General features: G+C 37.3%; 1 protein-coding gene across 1 annotated transcript in view; it reads left to right on the top strand.

Annotated features, from left to right (window-relative positions):
• RAP1GDS1 (Rap1 GTPase-GDP dissociation stimulator 1) overlaps positions 1–22338 on the top strand; it is a gene marked incomplete at both ends in the record, with an annotated part of 99298 nt that overhangs the window by 17816 nt on the left and 59144 nt on the right. Inside the window, one exon of the mRNA XM_081998885.1 lies at positions 16432–16539. Coding sequence (XP_081855011.1) covers positions 16432–16539 — 108 coding nt within the window. The remainder of the gene's footprint in view (positions 1–16431; positions 16540–22338) is intronic.

Here is a 22338-nt window from a genome sequence, read left to right as displayed (position 1 = left end):
ATTTTATATTTATATCTCTACATAAAATGTAAAAGAACAGAATACAAAGTAACCTTTGTAATTATATCAGGATAAATATTTACTCTCCTTGATGAGGTTTTGTTGAAGTGCATTGTGCGAGCCCTCAGTCTTTCAATGTCAAGTGTTAGGTACTGTGGCAGGCATCAGAGAGGTTTCTCACAGAGCTAACATGCTGAGAGAACTATATCAGCATGGGACACCATGGTAGCAACTGCTATGGAGAAACTCAAGTCAATAGCTGGACCAGGAGAAAATGGGTTGCTAGAGTGCTCTGATCAACCTTGAATTTAAAACTAGCTGCATGAAGATGCAGCAAACAAAACAATTTCTTAGCTTGGAAGAGGACTGGGGAATTCAAGTCTCTGTATTTTAAGAGTTTTTAAAGGGCTTACCATTCAGAAAGATGCTCAAGGTCTAGACTTCCTTCTAGAATGATATGCATTTGCAGGCAGGTACAACAATTTATATCCCATAGTCACATGCAAAAAGACTGTAACAAAACAAAGGAAAGTTATTAACTGATAAAAATGTAAGATTTCAGACCAGGAGTACAAAAGCAGATTACATAAATTGTTAATTTTCAATGACAACTTCATTTAAGGTGCCAATATACCTTTAAAAATGTAGCACTAAGTAATTATAGAATATCTGTAGAAACATTGTTATGTTCTGTTATTAGGTCTTTTATAGCCTTTCCTTAAAGCTTCACAGCTTTTCATAGATTTGTCACTACGTTTCCACTGTTCAGGCCTATTTTATTTTCTGTAGTAGATTGCTCTTTGGGTCCTAATCATATGTGTTATAGCTTTGAAGATTGGAGTAGCTAGTTTTAATTAAGTCTACAGCCAAGAGCTGAAAGAGAATGTCAAAGCAAAGATCTTCCTATTCAAATCCTTTCCAAAACTCCAGTTTGTTGAATTGCCATTTTGTTGAATTTCATTAAATAAATTAATCAACAAATTAATTAAAACAATAATAAAAATAGTCTATATTTTACAGTTTTATTCTCTTTAGTATCTCATTACGTGTCAGGACCTCCAAGTGTTCATGCAGATGTGGAAGACTCCCGTAAGAATGAAAAAGTTACTCACAGATAAGTAGTGACAGAATCAGGACCCTGTCTTCTGAGTGCTTATCCTACAGAGATTTAAGATATAAATTAATCCCATTAATTCACAGATTTTATACTTGATTCAGTTAAAAGGTGTTGAGGGATAGGAGTGAGGAGGGAGTGTTACTAAACTACTTCTTATAACTGAAATAGCATTTTTTTTTTTCTCACTGTATATTTCTCACATCCCAAACAATTGATCCTCTAGCTGAGAGTCTGGTGGAACATTCAGTATTGTTTTAGTTGCCTCTTTTGACTCAATGTAGTGCTGACTCTGCCAGTCTTGCAACATTTTGAATCCTCCCTGATAATTTGGCTATTACTGTGATTATTTTAGTAGCTGGTTTGCATTGACAGCTCTAGACCAGGCCAAGCAGTTCAATGCTATGTGTTTCTCATGTATACAACCTTATCAGAAAGACTCATAGCATCACAAGAAAAATGAAGTCATTAGGGACATCAGAGGTCACCTACAACCTCCTGTGCCAAGCTGGGCTGACTTTGAAGCTAGATCAGGTTGCTCAGCGCGTTGTTTTTAATTGGGGTGAAGTTTTTTGGCAAAAAAAATTTTGGTTTTGCAAAGCAAATTTGAATATAAATTACAATATGGAATTAATTTTTCTCTATTAAATGCACATATTTTAGCACAGTGACTAGAGAATAAACTTATAACTGATTTTGACACTAAAAGATATATACTTAATATACACTGAGCATAATACCCATCTGTTGCTGAAATCTCTCTCATTGCTTAGAGCGGTTTTTGAGATTTTTTTTCCCCCTGTGAAGATTTTTGTCACTGAACATTTCTTTTAACTTGCTGTCTGCTGTGACTTTAACTCCTGTAACTACTCCCATTCCATTGGCTCTGAGCAAGCTGAGCAGATTCTTACTACGTATGCAGTTTTAGAACAACTAAGCACCAGGTTTTCACTTTCATATTGTATTTGCCTAATAAGGAACTTGGAGCAGCAGTAGACTGAACAATCCAAAATGTTAGAAAAAATATATAAACCCAAGCAACAGCCCAAAGCAAAACCTCAGCAGTTTACTTTCAAGGTTAGTTTCAAGTTTACATGCAAGTAAACTTGTTAGAACCTAGCCATCTGTACACTATTAGGTGCATATTTGGGGGGGGGGGGGGGAAATGGTAAATAAAAAAGCTGTCAAATAACTCTTGAACATTCAAACAGCTCAAAGGCTCTTTGTGTGGTAATGTTGGCACTGCTCCTAAGTGACCAGATGGAATTTTATTAACACTCAACAGGACAAGGGCTGAGATTTTGTTTCTTAACGTAACTATATTTGAAACATTTGTAGGGAATGTGTCAGAAAGCTTGATATTTTTTCCTACTATGCAAAATTACACATATACCTTCCCTTAATGCAAAGATGTTGACTGCTTCAGAGGTGGTAATTTCTGTAAGGTGGGTAAGAAAAGATACATGAGATGTATGGTAATTTAAATATCACAACTTTTTAGTGGGTTTTAAAAAGGTGGTTTTATATACACAATTAGTGGTCATATTAAAAGCAGAATTTAGAAACAAGCTTTTTAATAAACAGACTTAAAGAATGTATTTTTATAAGAGAGAACAAAAAATATCTAGTATTAAAATAACCTTGATTCCTGACATCAATAACTACCAGCAGTAGTGATGTCAGATTTCCATTTAAGGACTCTGGTAAACATACAAAACTATGTGAATTTATGCAGATCCTCCCTTTCTGGCATCATCATGGATTTATTTATTGTCAGTAAGAAATATCTTAAAACTGAAAATCTCCATTGTCTCTGGTAAATCACAGGATGACCTTCAAACCAGGTCAAGCAAAGAAACAAAATAGGTAACACACTGTGGACTCATGAGTTGCTCTGTGCCTTTTACGTACTTCCTTTCCATATTCAAGGTTTTCAGGGAACTCATGATGGCTAGAAACATGTGGGGTTACAGATTAGTATTTTGTAACATCTGACAGAACACTGATGTGACATACAATTAGTTAGCATTACTGAGCCCGGATATTTTACTCAGGCAAAATTCTCACTGTTGCTGGTGAAAGATGAGCCTGAGGGCTTTGTACAGAATCAGATCCCATGTTTGTTCAATAACTGAAACTGGTAGCATAAGTGTAGTTATGACACATATTGTACTATATACTTATATTGTGTAATTTATATGTACTTACACTATTCGTGTAGGCCAGAGACCAGATCCAGAGCTTGTTAAAGTCAATGAGAGTTTTTCTCAGCTTCTTCTTCAGTATTGTTGCCAGTCCTGGAACTTTGTATCCTCAGCCTTCATTACCAGATTTTTAATTAATTAATTAATTTTTGTTACAGCTCCAGCTCTGTTTATACCTTTCATGTAGGAGAAGATGGTAGGCCCAGTATCATTACAAGGGGAAAAATCAATTTTAATTTATTTATTGAAAAAGCTAACAGTAGATTAACCTTGTTATACGGATTAGGAATGTATACTTCAAATCTAAGTCATTGTCCTGCGTTATAGCATCCTGCAAATGTCCATTCAGACTAACTTCTGGCATTACATATGTGTTATTTCGTTGCTTAACAAGCCACGTTTTGCACAGAACTTGAAAAAATTGTAGAGAATTGGGAGCCCCATTAAATTATGCAAGGAAAAAAATATCAGTGTTTGTTCTAATATTATAATATATATCTATAATATATCTATATATCTATTAAATCAGTGTTTGTTCTAATATAGTAAAGGAAATAATTTAAAGGGAAATTAAAAAACATTTTAGGAAAGTGTTTTCCTCTTACTTGTTTGTGTAAGGTCTAGATTAGCATTTGCCATGTGTAGTCAGTCAACTTGAATCACATTAGGATAAAGATTTTTAGAGTAGGTACAGTCAGAAAAGGTTACATGCAGTAGCATAGACGAAGATCATCCCAAAGAAGTGATCAAGCTGAGAGCGCTAACAGTTTTAAACGTGCTGTTTCTGGACTGTACTATTTCTGTAGATTAATTTTCTTTTGTTTGTTTTCTATCACTTGTTCTCTGTTCTTGCTGTCTTGACTTGACAAAGTGTCTCTTGCTTGCTAGATTAAAAATGCTTCAGGCAGAAAGCATCTGGAGGGGCAGAAGAGGAAGGGAAAAGAAAGAGGACAAAAGAACACAATAAAACAGCTAACATGAATGAAAAAAGAGTCAGCGAAGAGATGCAAGCCCTGCTAGTTGCACACGCACACATAACTTTTTCTTTTGTATACTCCTGCTCTGTATGGTTGTCTATTTATATGTAATATAGCATTGTAGGGAATGATAGCATTCATAATAGTAACCATTATTAAGGTTACCCCTTCATTTATAAGATCCTGTTTCAGTCATTTACTGACTTTTCAGGAAGAGCTATATTCTATACCAAATGTCTGCTTTAGGCTGTCCATTTTCATTTGCTTGGTGAGTGTTTGTTTTAGCATTAGCAAGAAACAGGTTTGGACTATTGTCTGAAGTATCAGTGGTCATTTAAGAGACTATTTCAGTCCTCTTGTTTTCCCCCATAAGATTTTTTTCATTCTGTGCATAGGGTGGGCAGTAATCCAGGATAATCTGGTGACAGAGACCTTCTGTTGTCTCAAGGACACTACCTCTTATGTTGCAGTACTTGAAAGCCATGTCATAAATTAAGGAGGGGTGGCCATGCATAGAGAAGAATTGGTCTGATAGTTAATAGTTGAATGTTCCCACAAAGAACTGGATCCCCCCTCCCGCAGGACCCAGTTCTTTTGGGAAAATATGGTAGGCAATTTTTTAAACCAAATGTATCCCTTTTAATCTCTTATCAAATCTCATGCTTTCTTGACATCTACCTGTGATATGTTGTAGTCTGCTTTATAGAAATGCTGAGGATAATTCATATCTGCATCTGAAGACTCCAAAGGAATCCAGAATGAGCAGTAACTCTGGAACTTGAAAATCAGGAGCTATCTCATGTTGGAAACCTCAGATTCCTACAGAAATACTTTTGACCTTAAGTTTTAAGATTCCATCTTACCTTACAAATGCCCGGTGAAAACAAGCACGTTAATATCTTTGAAACACTATGACATCATGTAATGATACTAACTTTATAATTGCCAATGAGAAAGGAAGTAATCCTTCAGAACAGGATTTTTTAATCGTATCTGGTAAATAAGATGAGAACCACATGCCAAGGAGGAGGAGAAGAGAAGACATTAAGTAGCTGTTCTTTGACAGAACATTTGTCCTGAAAGAGATAGAAGTCCCTTGGAAAAAACAGCATTCATCGTGTGTATATCTTCACATGTACTGTATTATATGGCAGTTATTTTACATGGTCAAATGTATGTGGGTTGATTAAATTCTGGAACCTTCTGTGTTTTTAATACCTAACTATGAAATGTAGTATCACCCTAGCAATTTTTTGTTTGCAGTAGTGTATGTATATACTACATGTGTTTGTGCATGTACACACACCTATTGCTAAGATAAGGGAATTATGGAGCTCTTATAACATGGAATACATGCAACTTTTGCACAGATACATATTTTACTTATTTGGGGGATTACATTAGTAACAGTATTTGTTTAAATCTAACCAACTTAAGGAAATCGTGACAAGTATAGGTGTAACTGTGGAAAAAAAACAACAATGGAACTTGAAAATGCCAAATGATGAGCAAAACAAAAATAATCATTGAGATTGGCTTTAAAAGTCATTATTTTGTAAAAATAAGTCTTTGGGTTGTTTCCATTTACTCTTGTAATATCTGATTTGTATTTTCAAGTTGCTGGGTTTTTTTTGCAGATGCGAAGGCTAAAAAAGTGTATGTTGAGAAATGAAACCCTATATTCTCAGGTATTTGAGACTTATTGAGAGGCATGCCTTTGGAGAAACACCAGCTAATGCATTATAATATTGTGACAATTGACAACCTGGGAATTGCATTATTTTAACTGTTCTTGGGAGCTGGTGTGGGAACAATTCCTTTCCATAGTTTGGTCTAAAAAGCCAGAATCTGGCTGACAACAGAAAGAGTCTGTGAACCGAGTGCTGTGGTTACATACAGTGGCCAGCTGGTTGGCTCTTTCATAAAGCCAGTTCACTGCAGCCTGTAGTAGCTTAAATCCTGGAAGAAACCTACCTACTTCTTGGTGGCCACTCTTGTCCTTCAGCAGGGACTGATAGGGAGACCAGCAGTGCTGAAAGAAAGGATACCTGCAGCCTGAGCTTCAGCTCCCAGTCATTCTTCACATGAGCCGTCACGTGTTATATTGCCACAGATCAGACCTAGGGGAAGGCAGAAGGAAGAAGGAGCCTAACACCCATCACACCCAGCAAGCATAGGTGTGCAATGGTGCACTTACACAGCGTGCTTTCAAATTCTTAATTGTATGTTCCCCTTCTTTTTTCTGAACAACCTGTTAAGTGTATTTGTCTACAGACAGCAGTGCCCCTTGGACTTACTGCTTCTACACAGCATGGCTAGTAGCATAGGTCTTGACACAATCTGTCAATATGAGAATATTTTATCTATTAAATACCATTGCGTTTTTGTTGGCCAGTTAGAGTAAGAAAAATCCATATACACCATGATGCACAGGTATTTTTCTCCTGCATTAGCTATATTCTCGGGATGTAAAAAGTTGAGCCTTAACAGGACTCACTATTTGAAGGCTTAGGTTGTGATACATGTTTTATAATTTTCTTTTGGTTTTGACATACATCTATGCCTGAGCTGTTATTTCTGATGATGATGTGATCTCTTCACCAAGGAAATGAGTTAGTACTTTTTTCATGTAATTACAGTAGGAAGGTTTGGAAGATTGCTATTTCTGCACTACATTACCTGTACAGATTTCCTTGGAAGAGGTTTAGAGATTCCATGTAGCATAAGTGGGCAGATAAGAACCACACAAACTCCCAAGATGCTAAAGTTAGGCTTATGACTATCTTGCAGCTTTTCTTTCCATGTTATCACTGGCAGTAGCTAAAGTGTCAAAGGACATTTCTATTTTGTAATGACAGAGGGCAGGTGCTCTACCCTGCCTTAGCCTTTTTTCTCCATATGGGAAAATTGCTGCAATGAACTTTGAATTTTCCTTCATATTCAAAATTCTGATGCTGCTTTCCAGAAATGCAAGTACCCTGAATGGTAATTTGGAGAGAAAAATCACTTAAAGATTGTCTTTAGAAAAGCTTTCTAAAAAGTAAGGGAAAAGAGTAGGATCTATTCAGTAGGGTGACTCTGAAGAAATTAATGGCAATATGCATGAATTTATGAAATTAATACATTTATAAAAAAGAGTCATATGAAATTGAACCAGAGGACACAGAGGAAAATTATATATTACTTAGGGTTGAGACAATAAGACATTTTTCTTCCATTCAGCACCCAAAACGTTTTTCTCTGAAATTTTAATCAGTTTCTTTGGAACTTAGGATAATTCCAGATCGTTAGTGTTTAATTACGAAATATAAAGAAACCTAAATCTGTACCACATCTTCCTAGGGAGGGGGCAAAAATTCTTCTGAAATCTCGTTCTTATAGGCTAGCCTTTGCAACTCAGGATTTAAGTAATAAGGAAAGGATCGTTAGTACGCAGAAACCGATTAACAGCAGCTGCACATCAATATACCTTCCAATAGTGTAAATATATTTGTATTAATATCTATTGTTTATCTGTGACTACAGTAACAATAATACACAAAAATGTTTTCAAAGATCTCAAATTTCCCCCAAGAAAAAAAAAACAAAAAACAAAACAGAAAACAAGAAAAAAAGTAATTCTCGCTAATCTCTGGTTTTGGTTATCTGTAGGGTTGATCCTTTTAATTCTACTTACATACCATGTTATTGAGGGAATTCAGAAGTAGTAAAAAAACCAACACCACACCACTCTTTTTGCTTAAAATTATCCAGAATTTTACATCAAACTGAAAATTTTGCATTGGCAAGAGATTCCAAGTGAATTGAATGCTGGCTGATGCTGCTTCGTTCAGGGTTCTATCCTGATTTTGAATACAAACTGCTAAGTAGTTATTAGTATGTATAGGCTGACCTGCTAATTACCAAAAATAATTAGCTTACTGCTCAGGTGGCAATGAGTCATAGTGTGTCAGTATTTTCAGGTAATAAAAATGAAGCTCTGAGAGATTGAGGTGTCAAAAGAACAGATGTGGAAGAAAATGGATAAATGAAGGAGTAACAAGTCTCTAAGACCAGATGGTATATATCTAAGATTCAGAAAGTGTTTAAGAATGAAGCAGCTGAACTGTTGACAAAAATAGGCACTCTCATTAAAATTAGTTACTATGCTAGAAAAGTAGAGCAAATGTACCTAAATTAAAAACAGGTTGCAGCAGGAGCCCTGCAGTTAACGATCTATCAATATTTCCCTAGAACTAGTAAAATTAGTTGGAGGAAAAAAAAGTTAACCCACCTCAGTGAACATGGCAGGACAGAAACAAATAGGCAGGATTTCTTTAAAAAAAAAAAAAAAAAGGTTCCTCCGTGATTAAAATGTCTGGATTCATGGATTTAAGTGTTAATCTGGTTTAGAGCCAGGATCAGCACCAAAGATGCAGCTGATAACAGAGGAATTAATTACCTTACTGGCTGTGGAGAAACCGCAGAGCCCAAAATCTTTTCCAGCTTGCTGGATCCAAACTGATGGCCCAATAAAGTCCAAATGCTTCTTGGGAGATTTGTTTGGCCATTTTCATTTCTTGGTGAACCAGAACACTGAGGCGCAATGTGACAATGCAAGTCAGTGCAAAGCCAGTGCACCCAGTTGTCCTATTTCTGACAGTGAATGACCAGTAGCTGAAGTCTGGGAAAACACTGGGTAGGGCAGGGACAAGAGGTGGGTGAGTACAGGATGGTACTGTCCCAATTTCCAGTAATCTGATGTTTAGGAATTTCCTAATCCAGAAGTTTTATGCATATCATAATATTAATAGCCATGCATGGACTTTAGTTTCCTCATATTTTTTTTCTAATTGGATAAATGAATCTGTTTATAGCTCCAGCTTCTTAACAGTTCCACAGTTCTGTTGTGTGGTGTAAAAATATATTTTCTCCTCTTTAAGTTTGTTGCTTGATAATTTCAATTTGGTATTCTAGTAGTTGTGTTAGGGGAAAGAGTAAATATTAGCTTTCTTTTCATTACTTCAGTCCTACTTATGATTCCATACATCTACATCATTTTTTAGCCTGTCATCTTTTTTTCAGAATGAAGAGTCCTTGCCTGTTTTACTTCTTGAGGAGTAGTTGTTCCTTACCTTTGCTCAGCCATCTCTTTGCCTTTTCTAGTTCTGCAGCATGTCATTTGCAGCATGAGTAATGTGGGTGCATAGTAATCATTTAACAGTGGCAAAATAGTGGCTAGTCCTGTTCATTTCTCAACAAAGCTGTAGACCTCTGAATTGTCATAGACCATTTGGTCTGCTCTGTCCTTACCACGTCTCCTGGTTGTGCATCCTCAGGCAGTTTAGATGACCTCCTGCTGGGGATAACCCCAGGCTGCCAGCACACATCTTGCAGGGCAGCGGAGCAGAACCAGCATCCTGGGGCTCATGCTATACGCATGCACCCCGGAGACATGCTGTGTCTCTCCAAAGACTCAAGGGAACAGGGATGCTTTCAGACTGCCTGTTCCACAGATGGCATAACTCCCAGAAGGAACATCTCTAAGGACCAAAGAGGAATCCTATGCCAGGTTGTCATATGCCTTGGAAAGGTTACATACAAGAGCACCAGCGCAGCCAAAAGCATCTTGTTCAAACGATGTTGACTGCAAAGAGCCACCTGCAGATATAATCAGCATGGCTACAGCACCCATGCCTGTTTGTCAGCTTCCTGAGACGTATTTCTCTGTCCCTGCAGAGCCTTCTCTAACACTTCTGACTGAACAGCACCTGCAGAACAGGGCCTGTAATTCTCAGGTGGTCTAAATTTCCACAGCAGCCAAGCACAAGAGGGCCTGGTAAGGAAAAAGGGCAATTGGTTAGTTTGATGGCCACACCTCCGTCTCTCAGCTCTGGCCTGCAATGCCATTAAGTAGCAGAGAAGCAAGGTGGAGCACAGATTCACGTAGCACATGCAAATCTATCTCCTGTCTGTGCCAGGCAGTTGCTAATCCAGTCTGTGAGTGTGTCAGATGTGGTTCACATTGGGGTTGTCCCAGCTGTGTCCTGGCAGCATTCACAAGGACCCGCTCTCATCCAGGCCATTACTGAGAAGAGTAAAATGGTCTGGGGATCCATTGAGTCACACTGGACTTTCTTTGCTATTAGAGGAGCACTGTAACATCTATTATTTTTAGGAGACAACAGCCATCTAAGTTTCTCCTGGCATTACCTATCAAAAACTAATTCTTTACAGCCAGCATCTGGCAGCATGTATCTACTTCCTCATTAGATGCCAAGTTTCAAAATTTCCTGAGTGGGCTAAGAATAGAGAGTTGTTTCTAATGATGGATTTGGTTTGACAGAAAACACTGTACAATTGGGAGCACCTGAGGGCAGCTGCTGCAAAGAAAGGAAGGGAGGGAGTATTTTTTGGCAATGGCCTAAACATGAGGACAAAGTTCTTCTGCCCTCAATAAACTGTGTATTTGGAGTATTTTGCCTGTCTAGGTAGATAAACTGTTGTATGGAACTAGGTATCTTCTGACAAGGTATCCAAGGGGAAGAATCTTAGCTTTTCCTTATGTAGATTCAAGAAGGACCCATCCTGTGCATTCCTGTCAGCTTATTCAATGTCCTGGGAATTAATGGGCTCTGATAATTTTGTGCCAGTCTTCCATGCTTTCTTTGTGCAAGGGGCGTCTGGGGTCATTAAAGACCAAAGGCATGCTACAAGTCTGACCATTTGCTGGGCTTCCTGCTGCAAAAAGTAATTCAGGCCAAATATGCCTACTCTTCAGGCAGCCAGCTTCAGGGTCAACAAACCACCACCCTCCCTGATCCCGCTGCCCCCCACCCCGTGGGATGTTATCAGGTGGGCATTATATACCACAGGGCACCTCAGGCACCTCTGAATATGGTTGTGCATGGAGTGCTCTGCGGTGGCGTGGGGTCTGTATGAGATAGAAGCACAGGTGGTATCAGAAGGGAAGTGAAGAGAATGGGGTAAGGATGGCTTGGGAGCTGGATGCTGGCCTAAATGGGTTACATGTCTGATCTTTGTGTCAGTTTCTAAGTCCTCAAATAACATAACCTCAGAATACACTTGTCAAAAACAACAGTGATGAGTCAGTGGTGGATTTTCAATATAGGTTAGTTGGTACTGAAATTCTAGGAAGTTAAAGTCTGTACAAGAAAATTAAGTAATTAGTCTAGTCCATGTAGTCATACACACTTAAATTTTTAAGGTATTTATGCCATTATAACACAAGGAGACCCATAAAATGGCATAATTCTTTCTGCTCAGTTTGATGTCTCACTGTTTCCTGAGACACTGAAACAGACGCAGAAGGCTCTGAGGCTAACACGGCCACCATCCCTGTAAAATCAGAACTGCTTGAACTTCTTTTCTTATCTGATCAGCCTGTTTCAGTACATCCCATTTCAATATCTATTAATTTTGAATTCCTTATCTGTTAAGTTGCATGTATAATAGTCCCTGTAAAAACAGCAGTATACTAGGTGTCAATCAAAAGATATAGGAAATGTTAATGGTATGTTCAAACAAAGTCTTATTTTTAAAGAAAATATCTATACAGGAAAAAGATCACAAGATACATAAAACCAAACTGTCCAGACAAAAACTGTCAATCTAAATGCTTGGCTAAAACATTCTAAATTTTTTTAATGTGAGTCTTAGAAGATGGCTTTTTTGTGTACCTTGATTTTTTTTCTGTGGTTTGGATGGAGATGCTGTGAACTTAAAGCCAAGTTAGCAAGCTAGTTCTAGTCCACCGAAGCTGCGTCCCTGGATACACTATTGGGTACCTTGCAAACCTACTTGCAGTCTAGCCAGCATTCCTGTGGCCCTGACCCTAAACAAGGTAGATCAACTACCAAATTTTTACGAGATGAAAATTTATATTTTCATATATATATTTTCATATCTATATATTTTCATATATATTCATATATATGAACATATACAAACATATATTTTATATATAAATAAAACAAGTTAGTGATTGAAAATAGGAATGAGTCACAGAAAAGCACTCAGAAAAAAGGGTATGATGAAATGAACTGGAATATTAGAGCATTCACTTATCTTAATTTCTGGCTATTTTTCTCTGTAAAAATGCCTGTGCAAGAGATAGCAAAAGTTTGTGAGAGAGAACTAATGCTGTGCCACCAAAAGCAATGTGGGCTACTATAATATTTTAACCACCTAATTTTTCTGAGTGTTTGTGCAGGAGTAGTTACCAGGGGAAAACAAAATGCCACAGTAGGTGGGATAGGCCAGACAGGTCTGACAGCTCTTGCCAGATTCCACTTCCTGACTTAGTTTGTATTGTTAGGGTATATGGGATTAAGGTCTGTGGGATTCAGGGCTTTCTGACCAGATAAGAGAACTAACTCTTCTGAAAGCAATCCGGTAAGCCAGGTGTAAGTATGAGCGACTCCCTGTGCTTGGTGTCATCAACAACATAGTTGGTACTTCTGTTAAACTTCTGTCTTGATGCCTCAAAAACTCACGACCTGATCCCAGATTGCTGAGCAACTGTGCCATAGGGAACATTATGAGCCTCATTTTTACCTTTGCCATCCTGATCTTGCCCCCTTAGATCTTCCCAACTAGTGTGAGCTTTCACATGACCTTGCATATTGACAAAATCTACTTATTCACATTTCCCTGACACTCAGCCAAAAAGATTCCTTATACTGTTTTACTGGTTTTATTCGATGGGTAGTTGTCTCTGAGAATCTGATCAGCCTACGCAGTAACAAGCCTACTGGAAACAGCTTCTCTAAAAAGAGAGAAAGAGACAGAAAGGTAAGCAGGAGATGATCACAGGAAAACAACCCGAGTTTTGTACATGGAAGACAAACATCTGCAGCTTGTTCTCTAAATGACAGGTTTAAGGGCACCTGTGAAACTGCAGAAGTCAGGAAGCCTTGTGTGATTATATGTTGAGAGCCCACTGGAATACTGCAGTCCTTCCTCTCTGAATATCCCTGTTAGTGTAATCTCAATTGTAAGGTTTTGTTCTTTTCAGAACAGCAAAAGAAAAAAAAAGTATAACAAAGCCTTTGAATCTATTTAAGATGTATTTGCATACATCTGAGACTCTCAGCTTTCAGAAGTAAATGTATCTTTCAAGGTATTGACCCTGTTTAGAAAGGAGACTGGCTTTGACAGAAAGAATCAAAGTGGGCAAATTAAGTCTTCCCTGAAGGGAGGTTTTTCCCTTCTGTGCCTGTGGCCTTCTGACATTGTGCCAAGAGGGCTGTTGTTTCTACAGTATTCCTACTTACGTTTTCTTCTTTTGCACAGGAGTCTTGAGCTGCAATAAGTTTAGAGTTGCAGGCTTGTTAGAAAATCAAGGTTTATTGTAATTTATTTTAGAAACACACCTTATGCATATGGTTCCTAGTTTAATTTCTATTCTTATTTTAAAAGTACCTATAGTATCCCATCATACCTAGTGAAATGGCAATTTGGCACATATTGCAACATCATTTCATAAGATGTTTTAAAAGTACATGGTATACCATTGCCACACCTGTGCATTGATTCTGTTAAGTGTGTGTCTGAAGTTGAAGTTAAATGCCCGTGTATGTCAGTGGGATGTGCACATGCTCAGTACCATGAAAAATTGAGTTGTTTGTCCTAGGGAATGAAATATTTGGATAGCCACATTGGAAAATTTTGCCCAAAATGCAGCATTCTGCATATCACGTGTAACTGTATAGTATTAAAATAGTGGGCTTTTCTCAGAAAAACTTAATGTGGCACTGAGCAGAAAGGGGAGGAAGGAAATAAGACTGGAGAGACCTTCCTAACTCCACTGCAGGTTCTGATGTGGCACAGAGTGGAAGAAAATACCAGTATTTGAGGTAAAGCGTTCATCTCTTTGCACAGTGAAATGAAATAATAAGTGAGAACTTGTGATTTATTTGGCACATGCAACATAGAAGAGGCTAGAAGAGAGAAATAAAATCTGGATGTGCTCTCTGATAGCAATAACCTCCCCCCATAGTGTGCAAAATGTGGTGTGAAGGTGAATTTCTTACCTATGCATTTTCTTCTTCCCCATATTGTGGGAACCCCTGCTTTTTATATATATAGTAGATTTAGTCCTCTTACTATAAACGGTTGCTACAGTTTCAAAGCTAAGTGTGTGGGTATACGGCAAGATGAGATGCCTGTAGGATGGAAGAGACTTAGGGCTATATTAGTAGAAAACTGAAGAGAAGAATATGAGAGGGAGGTGGGTGAGGAACGTATAGGAGGAGGTGGAGCACACAATTTTAAACTATAGTACTGGGGCTGGTCACTAGGTACCCTACACATGTGCGTTTTTATAAATTCCAGTGATATTTTCTGAATAATTTATTTAAGCAATGAGACTTTGCAGTGCATATTCAGCTCTAGTGTTGATTATGTGTCATTTAGTAGATGTGCTGCAGTAAGCCAGCTAGAGCGTCACATAAGTCAGTACAGGGGACTTATTATCTTGATAGCTTGTTCCAGGAGGTGTCAATTCACCATAGCAAGGAGAGGTTGTAGGAAGGCAGATTTAAGATCTCAGGGAGCACAACCAAATGCAGCTGCCCCAAAGGCTTTTACAGAGTAATGGGATTCCTGGCTATAGTGTAGCTAAGAACATGTTCATTATTGAATAGGCAAACTAACTGCCTGATAAAAAATTTCATGACAAATTTCATACCTAAATACAGAGCACTTCAAAAATGAAGCATCGTAGCATCTGACCTTTATTTATATGGGATACTGGGCTACAAAAGCTTATGCTTATAAAAAACAGAAGTGGAACAAAAGCCACAGCTTTGGCTGAGAAGCAGAGCAGCTCCAGGAGGAGTGAGATTCCACCCTCTTCATGGGATGCCTGCTGTGTCTCCACTGGGCAGTCAGTGCCTCAAAGACAAGTAAAGGGAGCATAAAGGGAAGTTCTTGCCATGCCTCCTTTATTTTTTACCATCCCATATGTGGGCAAGTGAAGAGGAGGCAAAGCACAGCAGCTGCCAACCCGTCTATGAAGAGGGCTTCCTACACTGGTGTGAAGCTCTGAGGCAGCACTGGCTGCTATTCAGGCTCAGAAGATAACAGCGATGCATTGCAAAGAAACTGTACCTACGGTTCTGCAGGGCCTGGGTCAAGGCTTTTTGGTTAGTCAGTGGGGAACAAGAGGCAGATAGACACTATGTAACATTATTTGTTTTGAGTAACACTTTCTGCTTACTGACAGAGTTGGCATGGAGACTGAATCAGCACTCATTTTTTAAAAGGGTAGTCCATTCAGAGTGAGGTTAGTTATCAGCGGGCAAACCAAAGAGTCTCGGGCTGCAGCTGCTAACACTTACACCTTGCTCATGAATAGACAGAATATTCAAAGTGGTAGTGGTCATATTACCTCAACTTATATGGGAAAAAATATGCATCTATTCAGGATTATATTATGTGGTTTTGGTTTGGGTATTGTGTTTTGTTTGTTTGGTTTTTTTTAAAGAGGAAAGAGTTATTTAATTATCTGAAATCCACAATAGAACTTTCTTATTTCTAGAAGATGCCTTATGTTTTTATAGCTCGGTTGAATTTAAAGAGTTAACATGGTTCATATAAACAGTGGTGCTTGTAACATTGTGGTAGAAAATGTTATAATACTTAAAAGGCTATAAACTTAGCACTAGGGATCTGTGAATCTGTAGCCAAGATGGAAGCCTACACAGCATGCAGAAAATGGCATTTTCAATTACTTTCCTTTTATTGATGAAAAAAAATCAAGATGTGCTTATTTCCATCATGTTTTTTTCCCCACACACAAGGATAGAAGGAAAGAAACGGCTGCTGATTTTCTGCACCAGCTAGGCTGAGAAAATATTGATGGCTAAATTGCAGTGGCATTTCATAAAGTGCCTGCTGGCATCCTGTTCTTAGATGCAGAATAATTAATGTATATTTAAATTTGACAAGTTTAATTTCATCTATAACCTTTGGCTCCTGGCTTTTTGTATCCTCAGAATACAGACCATACCTGCCGCCTTCATTGATACAGGATCTTGTTTACTTTACAGTAACTATTTACATTCAAGGCTATAATGCTGTTACCACATTGATGAGGACACTGATTTCTCTTTTCTTTGTGTTTACCAAGCAGATAATCTAAGTGACGCCCTGAAAAAGCTGAAGATAACAACCACTGACAGCACAGCAGATAGCTTAGAGGGATGCTTGGACTGTCTGCTTCAAGCTCTGGCACAAAACAGTAAGTTGTATGGACCTTTCAAATTTTAAATTGTATGATGAGTTCAGTGAATTAAAATGGAAGTAGTAAAATGTGGCAGAAGGACTGACTTAAGCAGTAGGCTGCTGGACTGGCTGTTCTGGGTTTTGGTTTTTTTAACATTCAGGTAGCAACAAAGACTGACAGGTAAATACCTGGATATTTGGAACAGCTGTAGTCCAGTCCTTTTTCTAATATGATGAAGTAGCACAATTACTTTTCAAATTGATCACTCAAGAAACAAAGAACTGGGATCGACAAACAAGCCTGATAGGATAGTGAGAGGGATATGGCAACTGCTTGCTAATTCTGGTTAGAATAGTATAGTTTTCTATTTGTAATGTATTATTCCTCATACTTCTGATCACATATTTCTTATTTCCAGTACTCTCAATTAGCAGAAATAGGCTGGATATCCAAAGATGGTCCAAATTTGACATGTGGTATGATAACAAAAATAACTTAAGAATGGAACAAGATGTGTTTTTCCTCAAAAGCTGTAGAATGCGTGTCCCCACTCACAGCGGGTAGAAATGTATGGTCAATGAAGATGGCAGCTTATAAGGCTTTTCCAAGTTTAACTTTCTTAGCGCTTCAGATGGTGGCAGAAGAAAAATCTGTGTACAATTTCAGATTGAAAAACTTGTCAGGATAGATACAAGCCATGATTAGAAATTCTTTAAAAAAGTTAGTCCATTGTAAATATCAATACACTCAAAAGTACATACTATTAATATATCCTGTTTCTTTCCCATGATGTTGTTCTATAAATCACAGCCTTTTGGCATAGTTGGTGTAAAATACTTCATGAGGTTTTTCGCAACAGAATGTAAGCACCATCCATATCAAATCAAATATGGATTATAACAGTCCCTGCATTTAATGGTAGAGGGGTTTTAATTCTGATTATTTTGCAAGGAGATGTTAGCCAGTAAATAATAAAATATTTGTTTTATAGATCAACTCATTTTTTGAAGATGCCGAATGATTTTTCTCATGGGTTTATTTCTAAGGTATCTCCAATACTTTAACCCAACGTCCAATTGGATTTGGTATTTCCAGTACTCTTAAGTCTAATACTTAATAAGTACTAAAAAGAAGATGGTATGAAAAGTGACAAAGTACTTAGTGTAAATAACAGAGTTTACTATTTTGCCTATGAAGGTCACATAGCTGTGTCACAGAACAAGTTTGGCAGATCCAAAATAATTTTGACTAACGTACAGCAAACTTACCTATGCTTCCTTGCAACCAGATGACTGTCTCAGTCAAGGGCTTTGCTCTTCCTTCCAAAATCTTTTCTCTTCTAGTCTTGTAGCTGCTGGATCAGATAAGCAGATTATTAGGATTTTGACCTCTCTCTTTTGGGTAGAAGTTTAAGAAAATTTAGCTATAATCCCTCCACCATTTGCCATGTTCTATAAGTGTAAATCAGTAACATGAATATGACCCTGCGAGCTGCCATATGATATACAGCTCCACATATTTTCAGTTGCCCAAGGTTGAGGGCAACTAAAATAACTCACTGAAAATTAGATGGGTTAGATAGGACAGTTTTTTCAACAGCTTTCTGGTGATTTAGGAACCTATATATCAATTCCCTTTCAAGTGAATTAGACACTTCAATAACTAAGTTTTGCTGAGTTTCTTTAGACAACAGGCTTTAGTCCTCAAGATAGTCTGATGATTTGGGGAAAAAAAAATCCTTAAAAAAGACCGTTTTCTGGTTTGGAATAAATTTGTGAGAACAGCAGTACATTCAAAAGACTTCAGAGATGATGAGGTAAATTGCATGTAACAGATTGATTCAAGAAATAGGTATAGAATCAGCTTTCTAAATGCTGCAGTCTCTGAGTTATTATTGGGCTACCAATATATTATGACTGTCCTTCCTTTAACCAAACAACAAATGAATGTCCTTTCTCATAGTTCTCATCCATCCAGTTAACATCTTAATATGGATTTTATTAATTGATTGATTGTTTTAGTTACAGTGTGTATTATCATATATATGATATATCTGTATCAGAATATGTCTGATATATATATCAGTACATATTGTATATATATACTGTATCTCTGTGTCTGTGTATAAATTATTATACAATAATAATTAGAAATCAGATTTTTTCTATAAAATTACATGTTAATGGCAACACAGAAATTATTTAAATGATTTCTCAAACAATTATTCTGCTCTCCTTTAGTATATTCCAATGTGTATGATTATATTAATGAAGTACACATTGTGATTATAGTTCAGTAAATCATGATATTAGAGTAACACTAGAAAAATAAGCCATGCAAGGAATAGAGTTATTTTAAGAGAATTTTATAAGACTATGATTTCATTGGGGGTTCATGGTGGTATTGTAAGTGACAACTCATTAAGACTCAGAGTAAAAATATTATTTTGTCTTATACAAAATTTAGTATATTACTAATATACTAATGCAACCCACTCCCATCTACTGCCAGCCAAAACCAGCAGTTAAACCCTGTGTTAATACAACACTGAGATTTTTAACAAAGGAAATAATCATTTCCTCAACTTCAGTTTGGGCATACTGCATGTACATATGAATGTTTCAGAGACCATTACACTGCTTTTAATTGCTAACTGCATGCATGCAGCATAGGGTTGTGGTTGCTGTGGAAACGTAAGTTAAATTCCTTAGTCTCTAACAATACAGTAACAGTTATAGTTCCATTTACTTTGCATACAGTCTTTTAACTTTTCATTATGTTGAAATGTTACAAACTACTTTCTTCCCATATTGTCTACCATATAGAAAGAGATGGCAAAGTTGTGATGAATATTGTAGCTTTTAATTTCTTTTTATGTAATCTGCTGCTTTTTCTTTTGTTTTTTACACTTCTGACAGATGATCTTTTGATAATCCCAGACAGGCTGTAGTGCCCTGGAACATGATACCTCCTGTCTGGCTTTGAGCTGTTCTGCCATTTGTCACACCAATCAAATTAAGGTGCACACACATATGCTATACTACACAAGGGTGAATCAAATAGTTTGCTGAATGAGGTAACTGCTGGTAAATATTTGGCAAGCCAAATTTAAATGGTTTTAACTACTGTTTGTCTAGGGAGATGGTTGTATAGCCCTTCACGTCTGACACCCTGGTCTGAAAATCCTGCTCAGATGGTTTCTTTAGGAGACATTGTTTAGAAAGATGTGTATTCCTATTTATGCAGATATTGTAGTTCTTATCTGTCACCAGCACGTCTGGCTGATGCCAGTTATATATGGCCTAGCTTGAGGCACAAGATAAAACTGGGGACTTTAGGATGAAAGAGGGAACAACGACAGAAGAATAAGAGATAAACATGCATTAAAAATGCTTTAGAATAATAAGAACATACCTCATTTTGTGTGGACTTCCTTCAGCATTCCCAGTGAAGTCATCTGGTGTAGCTGGGGACTTTGTACCTATAAGGCCTGCAGTGATGAAGACATGCAGTAGCCTTAGTCTAGATTCCCAGCTAATGTAAGTCAGCACAGCTCCATTCACCTCTGTGGATCCACCTCATTCATGTAAGCTGTGATTCTGTCCACCTTACTTCTGAAGGTAAAACACGAATGCTTGATCTCTTTCCACCCACCATCTCTAGGCTGCTAAACTTCCCATAATTTAGATTTTTTAAGGAAGGCTGTGGTTCATGATCCATAAGCAATGTTAACAGCAAAAGAAATAGAGCTCAACCATGCACTAAATGAAACACGGTCTTCTGGCTTCTGCTGAATCAGGATGTGAGATTCATATGTTGCATGTGTTTTCTTTTAAAAACTATATATTAAACCAAATCACACCATTGTCTGCTCCATAGAATTTTGATTCTTTCTATATAGGCATGGTTTGATGTGTTACTGTCTTTTGCTGATCTGGAAGCAGACTGTTTACAGTAATATGGAGCATAGAATGATCATAACAATCAGAAAAGGGAAAACGCAAGGTATTACTTTGTCAGAGAATATGATTCTGAGGTTCTGCAGCTTTTTTGATTCAGCTTTAAAAAAACCTTCTGAGATTAACTGCGCATTGCAAAATTATATTTAATTTTCTACTTAATATGTCAGAACCCCTTACATTATAATTTGAGACTTTTTACAAACAGGGGTTCTCTCCCCCCTTCCCCCCCAAAAAATGGGCTAGAGTAGTAAACAGCTTATCATGTAGCTGCTTTATAATAATGTGTGTAAAGAAGAGAAGTAATGAAGTCTGCAGAAAAAAACACAAGAGGAAATTGGGGGAAGGAGAGCTCTGGTAGGTGAATCTGGATGCATTTTTCTCAGAGAAATGCAGTTGTGTCCCCTCTCTGTGCTCGCTGCAGAAGGGTGAGCAAGTTCCTTCCCCCTGGGCTTCAGGCTGCCCTCTGACCAACACACAAATATCACATACTTGTCTGCAGCCCACAGCCATCTACCTTAAGGTCTTAGCCATAGTTATCGAAGTTGTATATTTGCTCTGATATTTTTGCTAAGTTTCTGTCATATTTAGCAACTTTGAAATTCAAGGGTATTTTGTGGGGTTCTTTTTTAATGACAACTTACAGAAGAACATTCTCTGAAATCTCATTCTCCTACGTACAAGTGGTGTTGAAAGTTATGCCAAAAATGCAAGGGAGGCATATTTGCTTTCCTGACCAACAGAAATTCTCAGTCCAAATACTGTAGAAAAATGACAGTATTAAAACACCAGCTCCAGTGGCATCATTAGACTGGCCATATTACTGAATCTTGTTATAGTGAATAATAGAAAACAGCTGAATGTTACAAGCTCAAGGTACTTTCTATTTTGAAACCAAAACCTACCTTGTGAAAAAGATGACAATTATTGGTTTCAAGAGTTCTGTTCTAAAAGTACAATGTTAGATGGTTTACTATCATAATTCAAATAACATAGTAGTTAGAACCAAACTAGTTATATGTAGAAAAAGATCTGTGGCACAATGAGTACAACTACATCCATTTATGATTTTATTGGCTCAGATATTTTTAATTTAGGCATTAATCAACGGCAGGCTAAACTAACAGAGAAAAACATGATAGCTTAATGTATGCTTTGCAGCTTGGAATCTCTTTTTTAAAAAAAAAAGCTTGTCAAAAGAATGAGTAAAGCATTTATGCACTGAAGAAAAGTATTTTGAAAGCTCGTATGCTTACATTTCTGCGAAGTAGTAGTAAAAGCTTTATTTTTTTATCTTGCACCCTAAGAAAAATACGGGTATTTACTATTGGATTTAGGGAACAATAGGTTAATTGTATTGTATAGGGAAATACAACAAAAAACAATATTGGCCATCATTTTATATCAACATATACAGATTCATACCTATTAAGACTCATCTCATAAATATTGTGCCTCTCAGAAAAGTGCAGTTATCCTAAGATCCTAAAATAGAGGTCCACAAGAAAGGACTGCCTGAGAACAAGAAAAAAAGAAGGAAATAGAAGTTTTCTTTTAAACCACAGGCCTTCTGGGACATAATTATTGCAGTAACAACAACAAAAAAAGTGTTATTGCTAGTCTAGACATGCTGCATTTCAGATACAGGAGGTTATAGCAGACATAAATAACCCAGTTTTGATAAATGAGAAATCTAAAAGTCTGATGAGAATGTTATTTTTGGCTCTTATATACGCAGTGTAAGAGGCTGAAAATGCCCACTAATCCCAGCCTTCAGGACCCGACTCTGAAAAATGTCTGACATGTAATTGAAGTGCAAAAGTTAGCACATGCATTTGAAACATTTTTTTACATA

This window comes from Phaethon aethereus, assembly GCF_964289735.1.
Source record: "Phaethon aethereus genome assembly, chromosome: 4".
NCBI lineage: Eukaryota > Metazoa > Chordata > Aves > Phaethontiformes > Phaethontidae > Phaethon > Phaethon aethereus.
Note: the sequence above shows the minus strand (reverse complement) of the source record. Positions and strands in the feature narration are given on the sequence as shown.